We start from the raw sequence: 13,146 nt of genomic DNA, 5'->3' as shown, positions 1-13,146 counted from the left end.
CGTGCGCACGCGTGTACAGAATCGAAAAGGAATTGCGAGAAAAGTCTGTCAGCCAACATAAAGGGGAATCTCAAAGTCTTCTATAGACGTATATATAATACAAGAAGGAGTAGGGCCAATTAGGGGCGTAAAAGGAAATTTACATATGGAGACTGGCAGCATGGCTGAGGTATTAAATTAATACTTTGCATCCATCACTATCAAGAAGGTAGATGACAGGTGACAAATGAGAATGTTCGTTCCTAAAAGGTTCAATACAATAAGGAGAAAGTACTGAATAGGCCGCCTGTACTGAAAGTTGACAAGGCACCAGGACTGGATGAAATACATCCAAGGATATTAAAGGAAGTGTGAATGGAAATTGCGGGGATGCTGGTCATAATCTTCTTATCTTCTTTTGGGGAAGAGAAATGCAAATGTTATGCCCTTGTTCAAAAAAGTATGCAAGGGTAGCCCCAGCAATTACAGATCAGTTATTTTAACATCAGTGGTGAGCAAACTTCCAGAATTAGTAGACATATAGAAAAATGTGGGTTGATTAGGAAGAGTCAGCATGGATTTCTAAAGGAGAAATCATGTTTAACAACTTGCTGGAGGTTTCTGAAGAGATAGCAGAAAGGCTAGATGGGGGTAATGCTGTTGATATGGTACACGTGCACGTTCAGAAAAACTTGAGAAAGACTATAGCTCATGGAATAAAAGTGACAGCAGCAATGTAGATACAAAATTGACTGAACAGGAAGCCGAGAATAATGGTCAATGGATATTTTTCAGGCTGGAGGAAGGTTTGTGGGATTGCTATCAGGTCCCTTGCTTTTCCTGATAAATATTAATGAGCTAGCTTCTAGGGTGCAGTGGACCATTTCAAAGTTTGTGGGTGACACAAAACTTGAAAATATTGTAAACCAAGAAGGCGATAGTGTAGAACTTCAAAGGGGCATAGACAAATTGGAGTGGAGAGGTAGGTGTGGCACATTAAGATCAGTGTGGAGAATTATCAGGTCTTGCATAAGGGCAAAATACTATGGATGCTGGATCTGCAGAATCAGAAAAATGCTGGGAAATCTCAGCAGGTCTGACAGTATCTGTGGAGATCAGACTCGAAATGTTGACTCTATTCTCTCTCCACAGACATTGTCAGACCTGCTGGGATTTTCCACCATTTTTCTGTTTTTGAGAGAGATGATGCATTTTTGTAGGAAGAACATGGAGAGACAATAAAAAAGGTAGAATTCTTAAGGGGGTGTAGGAGCAGAGGGACCTGGATGTATTTGTACAGATCACTGATTGTGGCAGGACAGGTGGAGACAGCATATGGCATTCTGAGCAAGGATTTAATGGGCAGCACAGTGACACAGTGGTTAGCACTGCTGCCTCACAGTCCCAGGGTCCTGAGTTCAATTCCTGGCTTGGATCACTGTCTGTGTGGAGTCTGCACATTCGCCCTATGTCTGTGTGGGTTTCTTCTGGGTGCTCTGGTTTTGTCTCACAATCCAAAGATGTGCAGGTTAGATGGATTGGCAATGCTAAATTTAGAACATAGACATAGAACATAGAACACTACAGCACAAACAGGCCCTTCGGCCCACGAGTTGCGCCGATCACACCAACACCTATCTATAACCCCCAATCCCATAAAACCCCATATACTCATCCAGAAGTCTTTTAAAAGACCCCAGCGAGTTCGCCTCCACCACCACTGACGGCAGCCGATTCCATTCACTCACCACCCTCTCAGTGAAAAACTTACCCCTAACATCACTAACTTACCCCTAACATTAAAAACTTACCCCTAACATTATGTGGATAAGCCTACGAGGGGAGAGGCTGTACTTGACCTGGTACTGGCAAATGAACCAGGGCAGGTGATGGATCTTTCGGTAGGAGAGCATCTTGGAAATGGTGACCATAATTCTATCTCCTTCACAATTGCATTGGAACGAGATAGGATCAGGCAGGCTAGGAAGGTGTTTGTCTGGGGTAAGGGGAGATACGAAGAAGTCAGGAAGATACTTGGACAAATAAACTGGAAGGAGGCGTTCTTAGGGAAAAGTACCGAAGGAAGGTGGCAGATATTCAAGGAATGTGTGTCTGGAGCTCTGAATGACAACGTTCCGATGAGACAAGGGGGTTTTGGTAGGTCGCGGGAACCGTGGTGCACAAAGGCTGTGTTGAACCTAGTCAGGAGGAAAGGGAAGGTGTATAAGAGGTTCAAGGAATTAGGAGAGGTTAAAGATCTTGAGGAGTATAAGGACTGTAGGAAGGAACTTAAAAGGGAAATTAGGAGAGCCAGAAGGGGTCATGAGAAGACCTTGGTGGGTAAGATTAAGGAGAATCCCAAGGCCTTCTATAAATATGTGAAAGGTAAAAGGATAAGAAGAGAAGGGATAGGACCTATAAAAGGTGAGGGGGGAAAGGTTTGTGTAGAACCAGAAGAAATGGCAGAGGTGCTTAACGAGTACTTCGCCTCAGTATTCACAGTGGAAGCTGATCTGGGAGATTTTGTTATGGATTTGCAGCAGATGGAAAAGATTGAGATCGTGAATATTAAGGAGGAGGATGTGTTGGAACTTTTGAATTCTATCAAGGTAGATAAGTCGCCTGGACCAGATGGGATGTACCCCAGGATACTGTGGGAGGCGAGGGAAGAGATTGCAGAGCCCCTGGCAATGATCTTTGCGTCATCAATGGAGACGGGAGAGGTTCCGGAGGATTGGAGGATTGCGGATGTAGTTCCTATTTTCAAGAAAGGGAACAGAGATAGCCCGGGAAATTACCGACCGGTGAGTCTGACCTCAGTAGTTGGTAAGCTGATGGAGAGGCTTCTGAGGGACAAGATTTATGACCATTTGGAGAGGTTTGACATGATCAGAAATAGTCAGCATGGATTTGTCAAGGGCAGGTCGTGCCTTACAAGCCTAGTTGAGTTCTTCGATAATGTGACTGAACACATTGACGAAGGAAGTGCCGTGGACGTGGTGTACATGGACTTCAGCAAGGCGTTTGATAAGGTCCCCCATGCAAGACTTCTTGAGAAGGTGAGAAGGCATGGGATCCAAGGGGCTTTGGCCTTGTGGATGCAGAATCGGCTTGCCTGCAGAAGGCAGAGAGTGGTTGTGGATGGGGCTTTTTCTGAATGGAGGTCAGTCACCAGCGGAGTGCCTCAAGGATCTATTCTGGGACCCTTGTTGTTTGTCATTTTCATAAATGACCTGGATGAGGAAGTGGAGGGATGGGTAAGTTCGCTGATGACACGAAGGTCGGTGGTGTTGTGGATGGTCTGGAACGATGGCAAAAGTTGCAGCAGGACATAGATAGGATGCAGGACTGGGCGGAGAAGTGGCAGATGGACTTCAACGCGGATAAATGTGTAGTCGTCCATTTTGGCAGAACCTACGGGATGAACGAGTACACTATCAAGGGCAGAAGTCTGAGTAGTGTTGAAGAGCAGAAGGATCTAGGGGTCCGGGTCCACAGGACTCTTAAATCGGCCTCGCAGGTGGAGGAGGTGGTCAAGAAGGCGTATGGTGTACTGGCCTTCATTAATCGAGGGTTTGAGTTTAGGAGTCGGGAGGTAATGCTGCAACTTTATAAGACCCTTGTCAGGCCTCATTTAGAGTATTGTGCGCAGTTCTGGTCGCCTCACTATAGGAAAGATGTAGAAGCTATTGAAAGGGTACAGAGGAGATTTACAAGGATGTTGCCTGGACTGGGAGGCATGCCTTATGAAGTTAGGTTGAGGGAGCTGGGACTCTTTTCCCTGGAGAGACGAAGGTTGAGAGGCGACCTGATAGAAGTTTACAAAATGTTGAGAGGAATAGATAGGGTGGACTCTCAGAGGCTATTTCTCCGGGTTGAAATGGTTACTACGAGAGGACACAGATTTAAGGTGCAAGGAGGGAAGTTCAGAAGTGATGTTAGGGGTAAGTTTTTCACTCAGAGGGTGGTGAGTGAATGGAATCGGCTGCCGTCAGTGGTGGTGGAGGCGAACTCGCTGGGGTCTTTTAAAAGACTTCTGGATGAGTATATGGGGTTTAATGAGATTGAGGGTTATAGATAGGTCTGTAGGTTGGTAGGTGTTGATGCGATCGGCGCAACTCGTGGGCCAAAGGGCCTGTTTGTGCTGTAGTGTTCTATGTTCTATCACTTCTGTACTTTCCTCCCCGCACCTTAAACCTGTGTCCTCTCGTAGCGACCATTTCAACCCAGGGAAATAGCCTCTGAGAATCCACCCTATCTATTCCTCTCAACATTTTATAAACCTCTATCAGGTCGCCTCTCAACCTACGTCTCTCCAGGGAAAAGAGACCCAGTTCCCTCAACCTCACTTCATTAGGCATGCCTCCCAGTCCAGGCAACATCCTTGTAAATCTCCTCTGTACCCTTTCAATAGCTTCTACGTCCTTCCTATAGTGAGGCGACCAGAACTGCGCATAGTACTCCAAATGAGGCCTGACAAGGGTCTTATAAAGTTGCAGCATTACCTCCCGACTCCTGAACTCAATCCCTCGATTTATGAAGGCCAGTACACCATACGCCTTCTTGACCACCTCCTCCACCTGCGAGGCCGATTTAAGAGTCCTGTGGACCCGGACCCCAAGATCCTTCTGCTCCTCAACACTACCAAGACTCCTGCCCTTGATAGTGTACTCGTTCATCCCGTTGGTTCTGCCAAAATGGACGACTACACATTTATCCGCGTTGAAGTCCATCTGCCACTTCTCTGCCCAGTCCTGCATCCTATTTATGTCCTGCTGCAACTTTTGACATCCTTCCAGACCATCCACAACACCACCGACCTTCGTGTCATCAGCGAACTTACTTACCCATCCTTCCACTTCCTCATCCAGGTCATTTATGAAAATGACAAACAACAAGGGTCCTAGAACAGATCCCTGGGGCACTCCACTGGTGACTGACCTCCATTCAGAAAAAGACCCATCCACAACCACTCTCTGCCTTCTGCAGGCAAGCCAGTTCTGGATCCACAAGGCCAAAGCCCCTTGGATCCCATGCCCTCTCACCTTCTCAAGAAGTCTTGCATGGGGGACCTTATCAAACACCTTGCTGAAGTCCATGTACACCACGTCCACGGCACTTCCTTCGTCAATGTGTTCAGTCACATTATCGAAGAACTCAACTAGGCTCGTAAGGCACGACCTGCCCTTGACAAATCCATGCTATTTCTGATCATGTCAAACCTCTCCAAATGGTCATAAATCTTGTCCCTCAGAAGCCTTTCCATCAGCTTACCAACCACTGAGGTCAGACTCACCGGTCGGTAATTTCCCGGGCTATCACTGTTCCCTTTCTTGAAAATAGGGACTACATCCGCAATCCTCCAATCTTCCGGAACCTCTCCCGTCTCCATTGACGACGCAAAGATCATCGCCAGGGGCTCTGCAATCACTTCCCTCGCCTCCCACAGTATCCTGGGGTATATCCCATCTGGTCCCGGCGACTTATCAATCTTGACAGAATTCAAAAGTTCCAACACATCCTCCACCTTAATATCCACAAACTCAATCTTTTCCATCTGCTGCAAATCCGTGGCAAAATCTCCCAGATCAGCTTCCACCGTGAATACTGAGGCAAAGTACTCATTAAGCACCTCTGCCATTTCTTCTGGTTCCACACAGACCTTACCCCCTTCACCTTTTATAGGGCGTATCCCTTCTCTTCTCATCCTTTTACCTTTCACATATTTATAAAAGGCCTTGGGATTCTTCTTAATCTTACCCACCAAGGTCTTCTCATGACCCCTTCTGGCTCTCCTAATTTCCCTTTTAAGCTCCTTTCTACAGTCCTTATACTCCTCAAGATCCTTAACCTCTCCGAGTTCCCTGAACCTTTTGTACACCTTCCCTTTCCTCCTGACTAGGTTCAACACAGCCTTCGTGCACCACGGTTCCCACGACCTACCAAAACCCCCTTGTCTCATCGGAACGTTGTCACGCATAGCTCCAGACAAACATTCCTTGAATATCCGCCACCTTCCTTCGGTACTTTTCCCTAAGAACGCCTCCTTCCAGTTTATTTGTCCAAGTAACTTCCTGACTTCTTCGTATCTCCCCTTACTCCAGACAAACACCTTCCTAGCCTGCCTGATCCTATCTCGTTCCAATGCAATTGTGAAGGAGATAGAATTATGGTCACCATTCCCAAGATGCTCCCCTACCGAGAGATCCAACACCTGCCCTGGTTCATTCGCCAGTACCAGGTCAAGTACAGCCTCTCCCCTCGTAGGCTCATCCACATACTGTGTCAGAAAACCTTCCTGAACACACCTAACAAACTCCTCCCCATCCAAACCCCTTACCCTAGGGATATTCCAGTCGATGTTTGGGAAATTGAAGTCTCCCATCACGACAACTCTGTTATTAATACATTTCTCCAGAATCTGTTTCCCTATCTGCACTTCAACTTCCCTGTCACTATTGGGTGGCCTATAGAATACACCCAGCAAAGTTTTTGACCCTTTGCTGTTCGTAACTTCCACCCACAGAGACTCTGTAGACAGTCCCTCCACGGCATCCTCTTTCTCTGCAGCCATGACACTGTCCCTGATCAACAGTGCCACTCCACCACCTCTTCTGCCATCCTCCCTGTCCTTCCTGAAGCATCTGAAACCTGGCACCTGAAGTACCTTGCCCCTTAGTATCAAGGGGGCTAGCTAGGATAAATGCAAGGGGTTATGGGGATAGGGCCTGGGTAGGATTGTAGTTGGTGCAGACTTGATGGGCCAAATGGCCTCCTTCTGCACTGTAGGATTTTATGAGGTCACGCTTATACAAGACACTAGTTAGACCTTTGCTGGAATACTGCGTATCGTTTTGGGCACCACACTACAGGAAGGATGCAAACACACTGGAGAGAATGCAGAAGAGGTCTACAAGAATGATTCCAGCGATGAGAAACATCAGTAAAAATAGATTGGAGAGGTTGGGACTTTCTCCTTGGAGAGGAGAAGGCTAAGAGGAGATTTGATAGAGCTGCTCACGTGGGGCTGGGCTGAATAGATAGGATCAAGAATGAGAGGGCAGATTTAAAAAGTGATTTGCAAAAGAAGTCTGGAATGCATTGCCTTGAAGTGTGGTGGAGGCAGATTTAATCAAGGCATTCAAGAGGGCATTAGATGACTACTCGAATAGAAACAATGTGCATGGATAAATGGAAAAAGCTGGTGTGGGGCACTAAGTCATGGCACTCGATTGGAGAGCCAGTGCAGACACGATGGGCCAAATGGCCTCTTTCCGCAAAATAACAATTTTGTGATTCCATACAAATGAAATTTAAAGCCATGCACGATAGAAGAAGTCAATTAATAATTTTCAAATTGAGTCTTTTCTCATACCTATTTGCAGGAGGTGCAGTATCTGTGGGCGGTGCCAGGGAATTATAACCAAGATCTTGATGAATTGTGGTTTTTGGTGAATTGTTGGTCAATTCTTTAACAGTTCGCAAGGACTCAGAATCAGAGTCCTCCATGGTCCTCCGGAATCTTGACAGATATCGTCATCTACTGGGAAGTTTGACTGTATTAAATTCAAAGGCCATCTACTGAAAAAGAACACAGACATTAATTTGAACGATGATCCAATGTCACAATTGCTGTACTTTGTGCGGTTGGCGCTCTCAGTTGCTGGCCTCAAAAAGCTTTTGACGGGAGTAAGACACTTGAGTACAACTGTTTTTCCCCAAGCTGGATGGCAATGAATGGTCAAAAGAACTTGCATCGGCACATCATTCACATTTCTGGCAGCAGGCAACAATGTAAAGACAAATTAATTCACAAACACTTTAATTAAAGTGAATGAAAATTAGGCCTTCGCTTTATACAGATAAGGAGGGGGGGATGAGCAGCATCCAACAAGCCATTAAAGATGCCCTGATCCTTCGCTTCCAAAACACTGCAGCTTACACAGCAATCCAATCCAGAAGCCTCAAGTAAGAACAAGCAGAGGGGACAGGCGCTATTAGCAAGCAGCACACTGGGGCTGGGATAGAGAGAAATACAAGCTCATCCAAAGCACCAAGCTGGGCCCCAAAACACCTTCCAACCCGGATTCGAGTGATTTAGAGAAAGACCCGCCCCTCTTCACGCTCATTGGCCGTTCGCTGCCACAGCGTTCTGTTTTAGAACCGTCTCAGGTGGGTCTCTTTTGGTGACTGGCCGGTTGATATGTCAATCACCGCCGGGACGGTTTCCCGTTTGGCCGGCTGGCCTGTCAATCACCCGCCGGCATGGTTTTTCTTCCCCCTTCCCCGCTCCTCACCTTGGCCAAGGAAAGACGCAGCATTAAGAGCGGCACTGAAGGGATTCCACGCCAATTTCCAACCCGTTCAAACCCAAACGGCGCCAAGCGCAATTTCCTTACAGCTCTGGAAACTAGCCGGGGCGCCCCTGTCCTGCAACGGACTCTCCAATTTGACCGTTGGAACCACAGCCCCTGGCGCGCACGCGCAGCCGTTTATTTTCAAACGCCTCGAGCTGCCAACGCAAAGCCGCTCCGGCAGAAGCTGATTGGCTGGCGGGTGTCCCCACCCCTTCCCCGCGAGACAACAACAACAACCGCGGCACAGTTTGATTGGTAGAACCGGGCCGCAGAGAGAGAGAGGGGCCCTGACTCGGGCCGCAGAGAGAGGCCCAGATCCGGGCTGGAGAGGGGGGAGGTCAGGTCCGGAGAGAGAGGCCCAGGTCCGGAGAGAGAGGCCAGGTGGGGGGGGAGGCGGAGAGATTCAGTTTGCTCCGTGGAGCGTGGGATTTCAGGCGGAGCCACTGCGGTATACACAGGAACAGCGACTTTTACAGGTGTGGACCGCGGCTCGTGTTATTTTCCCACCTTTGGTTTAATCCAAAAATCAGCAACAGGAGGAGGCTATTCAGTACGTCCAGGCTGTTTCGCCATTGAGTAGGATCATGGCGGATCAAAGATTAAAACGACAGTAAATACGGTCAAGGAGAGGAAGATACGAAAGCAAAATGCCTGGCTGTTTACTTAGTACAGTAAGAAGTCTCACATCACCAGGTTAAAGTCCAACGGGTTGGAAGGAAAAGCCACTAGCTTTTGGAGCACTTACATATATGCCCTGTTTGTGAACAGAACTCCCACTCACCTGACGAAGGAGCAGCAAGCACCTGGTATTGAGACATTATTGTGTTTACCCCAGTCCAATGCCAGCATCACCACATCATATTTACTTAGTACGCAGTATTCAGTACAAAATAGTTAACAGTGTAAGTTAAGGTTAATGGGTCTGATTGTAGCCATTATAGAGACATGGCATGAGTCGCAAAAACCCAGCTTGCAGGTGCAGCAGGTGGTCAGGAAGGCGAATGGGATGCTGGCCTTCATAGCGAGGGGGATTGAATATAAAAGTAGGGAGGTCTTGCTGCAGCTGTATAGGGCATTGGTGAGGCCGCAGCTGGAGTACTGTGTGCAGTTTTGGGCGCCGCACCTGCGCAAAGATATTTTGGCCTTGGAGGGAGTGCAGAGGAGGTTTACTAGGCTGATACCGGAGTTGAGGGGGTTGAACTATGAGGAGAGGCTGAATAAACTGAGCTTGTACTCGTTAGAGTTTAGAAGAATGGGGGAGATCTCATTGAGACGTATAAGATGATGAATGGGATGGATAGGATAGAGGTGGACTCTTCCTGCTCAAAAAAGACAGTAGGACTAGGGGGCACAGCCTCAAGATAAAAGGGGGGCGGTTTAGAACGGAGTTGAGGAGGAACTTCTTCACTCAAAGGGTGGTGAATCTCTGGAATTCTCTGCCCGTTGAAGTGGTGGAGGCTACCTCGCTGAATATTTTTAAGATGCGGGTTGATGGTTTTTTGATAAGAGAGGGGATTAAGGGTTATGGGGAGAGGGCGGGAAAGTGGAACTGAGCCACGACAGATCAGCCATGATCTTATTGAATGGCGGGGCAGGCTCGAAGGGCTAGATGGCCTACTCCTGCTCCTATTTCTTATGTTCTTATGGTTTCAAGATTAAAGCTGGGAACTAAACATTTGTGAGTATGTGACTTTTCACAAGGACAGGCATGAAGAAAAGTTTTGAGGGTAGTTTTATCAGTAGAAGATTGAACAATTACGATAGAGATGATCTTGGATTGGAAGATATAGAATCCATATGGGTGGAGGTGAGATAAGATGGTAGATGCTGCTGATAAGTTAGGAGGTCATGAGCACATGTTAAAAAGGCAGGACATTCATCGTTGGTGACTTTAATCTACATCTGGATTGAACAAGTTAAATTGGCAGAGGTACCCGTGAGAAGGAATTCATAGAACAGTTTTGGGACAGTTTCCTAGAACAATATGTTGTGGATCTTACCAGGCTATTTTGGATCTGGTGGTATGTAATGAGGCAGGTTTGATAAACAATTTCTGAGTAAAAGGTCACCTAGGGGACAATGACTAATGTGGAATTCATCATTCAGTTTAAGAGAAAGAAACTTGGGTCAGAAACAACAGTACTAAACTTAAATAAGCAACATTTCAAAGGAATGAGGGCAGAAGAGAGTAGAGTGAAATGGGAAAGAGTTTGCCAGAGAAGATGTTCATATTTATTCATTCATGGGATTTGGGCATCGCTGGCTGGTCTAGCTTTTATTGTGCCTCTCTGAGGGCAATTATGATTCAACCACATTGCTGTGGATGTGCAGTCACATATAGGCCATACCAAGTAAGGATGGCAGATTTCCTTCCCGCAAGGACATTAGTGAACTAGATGGGTTTTTACTGCAGTCAACAATAGTTTCATGGTCAGCATTAGACTTTTAATTCTAGATTTTTATTGAATTCAAATGTCACCATCTGCCATGGCGGGATTCAAACCTGGATCCCTAGGGCATTCATAGAATCGCTACAGTGCAGAAGGAGGCCTGCATTGACAACAATCCCTGCCAGGCCCTACCCCATAACCCCATGTATTTGCCCTCCTAGTTCCCCCGACACTAAGGGGCAATTTAACATGGCCAATCAATCTATCCCGCACATCTTTGGAGTGTGGGAAGAAACTGGAGCTCCTGGAGGAAACTCACACAGACACAGGGAGAATGTGCAAACTCCCAAGCTGAGAATTGTACTTGGGTCCCTGGCGCTGTGCAACCATTGTACCGCTAGTAGTCCAATGTTATTTTGGTGGCTATTAAATAAAAACTAGGATGAAACCAGTACAGTAGATGTAATGGTGTGTCAAATAATATTGTAGATTCAGAAAACGGGAGCATCAACCACTTTTTTGTGGTATAATAGAATGGACAGCTTATGACAAGAACAGGAAATGAAGAGGGACAACATTTATCATTGAAAAGGATTGAGTTTGGACATAGAAGTGACTAATCAGGAGATCTTCAAGAAGCGATGGCAGCAAATACTGGAAAGAGCAAATACATGCTGCGAAATGAACACTAGCAAGAATGAGAGTGAACATGCTTATCTGAAGGATAGTTGTTACTGTAGGAATTATTAAGGCAAGTAATTTCTCAAACTAAGTTACTGTTTATCTTAAAAGCAAAATATTGCAGATGCTGGAATCTGAAGCAAAAACAGAAAATGCTGGAAAATCTCAGCAGGTCTGATGGCATCTGTGGGAAGAGAATAGAGCTGACATTTTGAGTCAGGATGACCCTTCATCAGACTGTTTAGCTTATCACTCTACAGGAACTTATAGGTTCAATTATTTATGATTATGTTTTGTCAGAAAAGGTTAGCCGTTTGGGTGGGATTTCAGTATCAGCAGATGGAGTGAATCAAGACAAGAAATGTTGAAAGAACAAGGTATTTTTTAATGAGGAAATTATGTCAGTAGAATAATGGAACTATATAAATGGGACAGTCATTTGTGCTTGTAGTCGGCAGACAAAATTCCAGGACGGATGATCAATGCAGAGACACTTGAATCCAATAGAAAGATATTATGGCTGATAAAAGGGGCATAATTCATAGAAGAAAAAGTAAGTAGTGAGCATTTCAATCTCTGTTTCCCTTTATTTTTAACATGTTCACTAACGTGAATTTGTATTTTTCAGAAAACTTGAATCGTGATCCAAACTCTGCGTTCAATGACTTCCTCCATTTTATACAGTTTCTTATGGTCATTAGCAAGAGCACAAGCACTTTCTGTGTGGCAATGGAGTTCAAGCAATTCAGCAAAACTCTTTCTGGGAGTCAAACATACTTCTTTAATGATGCCTATTGCTTGGAAAAAGAGTTTTCTAAACCTGCCTGTTGTGGTAGAAGATGAATTAGATGAACAGTTCGTCCGAGGTCGTGGGCCTGGAGGTCAAGCAACCAATAAAACCAGTAACTGTGTGGTGCTGAAGCATGTTCCATCTGGGATTGTGGTGAAGGTAGCTGCTTATGAAGTATAATAGCATATTGAAGTAGCATGCTTTTTTCATGTAAGTTCAAATTTTCATAAACAATGAATAGGCTACAAGTCATTGTGTGCATTTCCTTTTCAGTGCCATCAAACCAGATCATTGGAACAGAACAGAAAAATAGCCAGAACAATTTTGCAAGAAAAACTTGACGTACATTACAAAGGTGTGAACAGTGAAATTGTGAAGCAAAAACAAGAACAGCAATGGAAAAAACAAGAGAAGAAAAGGAAAGCAAAAGATAATTTAGAAAGAAAGAGACTATTTAAGGACCTGTTAGAAGATTCTTCAGATGTCACTGAAATAAAGAAGTAACTTGGTGATTTGTTGCATGATTTGTCTTCAGTCTAACCTGCACCAAGCACGTTTGGAGTTTTTAAGGAAAAACTAACAATGTCGGAGCGCTGCTCCTTTAGGTGAGTGAGAGTTCTATTCACAAAAAGGACATATAAAGACACAAACTCAACTTACAGTGTAATGGCTGGAATGCGAGTCTTTACCGGTAATCAAGTCTTAAAGGTACAGACAATGTGAGTGGAGAAAGGGTTAAACACAGGTTAAAGAGATGTGTATTGTCTCCAGACAGGACAGTTAATGAGATTTTGCAAGCCCAGGCAAGTCATGGGGATTACAGATAGTGTGACATGATCCCAAGATCCCAGTTGAGGCTGTCCTCGTGCGCGGAACTTGGCTATCAGTCTCTGCTCAGTGACTCTGTGCTGTCATGTGTCATGAAGGCCACCTTGGAGAACGCTTACCC

At 45.6% G+C, this 13,146-nt stretch overlaps 2 protein-coding genes across 11 annotated transcripts in view; one reads left to right on the top strand and one right to left on the bottom strand.

Annotated features, from left to right (window-relative positions):
- mphosph9 (M-phase phosphoprotein 9) overlaps positions 1 to 8,613 on the bottom strand; it is a 143,927-nt gene extending 135,314 nt beyond the window's left edge. For 4 of the 8 annotated variants that reach the window (XM_080207941.1, XM_080207945.1, XM_080207947.1 and 1 more), the window contains exons 1-2: positions 8,277 to 8,613; positions 7,355 to 7,560 (exon numbers count right to left, since the gene is read on the bottom strand). In XM_080207941.1, the coding sequence (XP_080064067.1) occupies positions 7,355 to 7,488 (134 nt within the window). In that variant the 5' untranslated portion in view covers positions 7,489 to 7,560; positions 8,277 to 8,613. The remainder of the gene's footprint in view (positions 1 to 7,354; positions 7,561 to 8,276) is intronic. The other 4 variants (XM_080207942.1, XM_080207943.1, XM_080207944.1 and 1 more) reach the window with 4 other exon arrangements.
- Positions 8,614 to 8,723: 110 nt separating this feature from the next.
- On the top strand, positions 8,724 to 12,709 carry mtrfr (mitochondrial translation release factor in rescue). 3 transcript variants are annotated; one of them, XM_080207938.1, is made up of 3 exons: positions 8,724 to 8,812; positions 12,036 to 12,356; positions 12,471 to 12,709. In XM_080207938.1, the coding sequence occupies exons 2-3, from the start codon at positions 12,069 to 12,071 to the stop codon at positions 12,699 to 12,701; spliced, it is 519 nt and encodes a 172-aa protein (XP_080064064.1). In that variant the 5' UTR covers positions 8,724 to 8,812; positions 12,036 to 12,068; the 3' UTR covers positions 12,702 to 12,709. The 3 variants fall into 3 exon arrangements, with proteins under 3 accessions (XP_080064064.1, XP_080064065.1, XP_080064066.1); XM_080207939.1 differs by lacking the exon at positions 8,724 to 8,812 and adding an exon at positions 11,201 to 11,477; XM_080207940.1 differs by lacking the exon at positions 8,724 to 8,812 and adding an exon at positions 11,486 to 11,960.
- Positions 12,710 to 13,146: the final 437 nt, after the last annotated feature.

Source organism: Carcharhinus amblyrhynchos, chromosome 20, assembly GCF_965287045.1.
Source record: "Carcharhinus amblyrhynchos chromosome 20, sCarAmb.v2.hapA, whole genome shotgun sequence".
Classification (NCBI taxonomy): Eukaryota; Metazoa; Chordata; class Chondrichthyes; order Carcharhiniformes; family Carcharhinidae; genus Carcharhinus; species Carcharhinus amblyrhynchos.
This window is presented reverse-complemented; position numbering and strand designations above follow the sequence as displayed.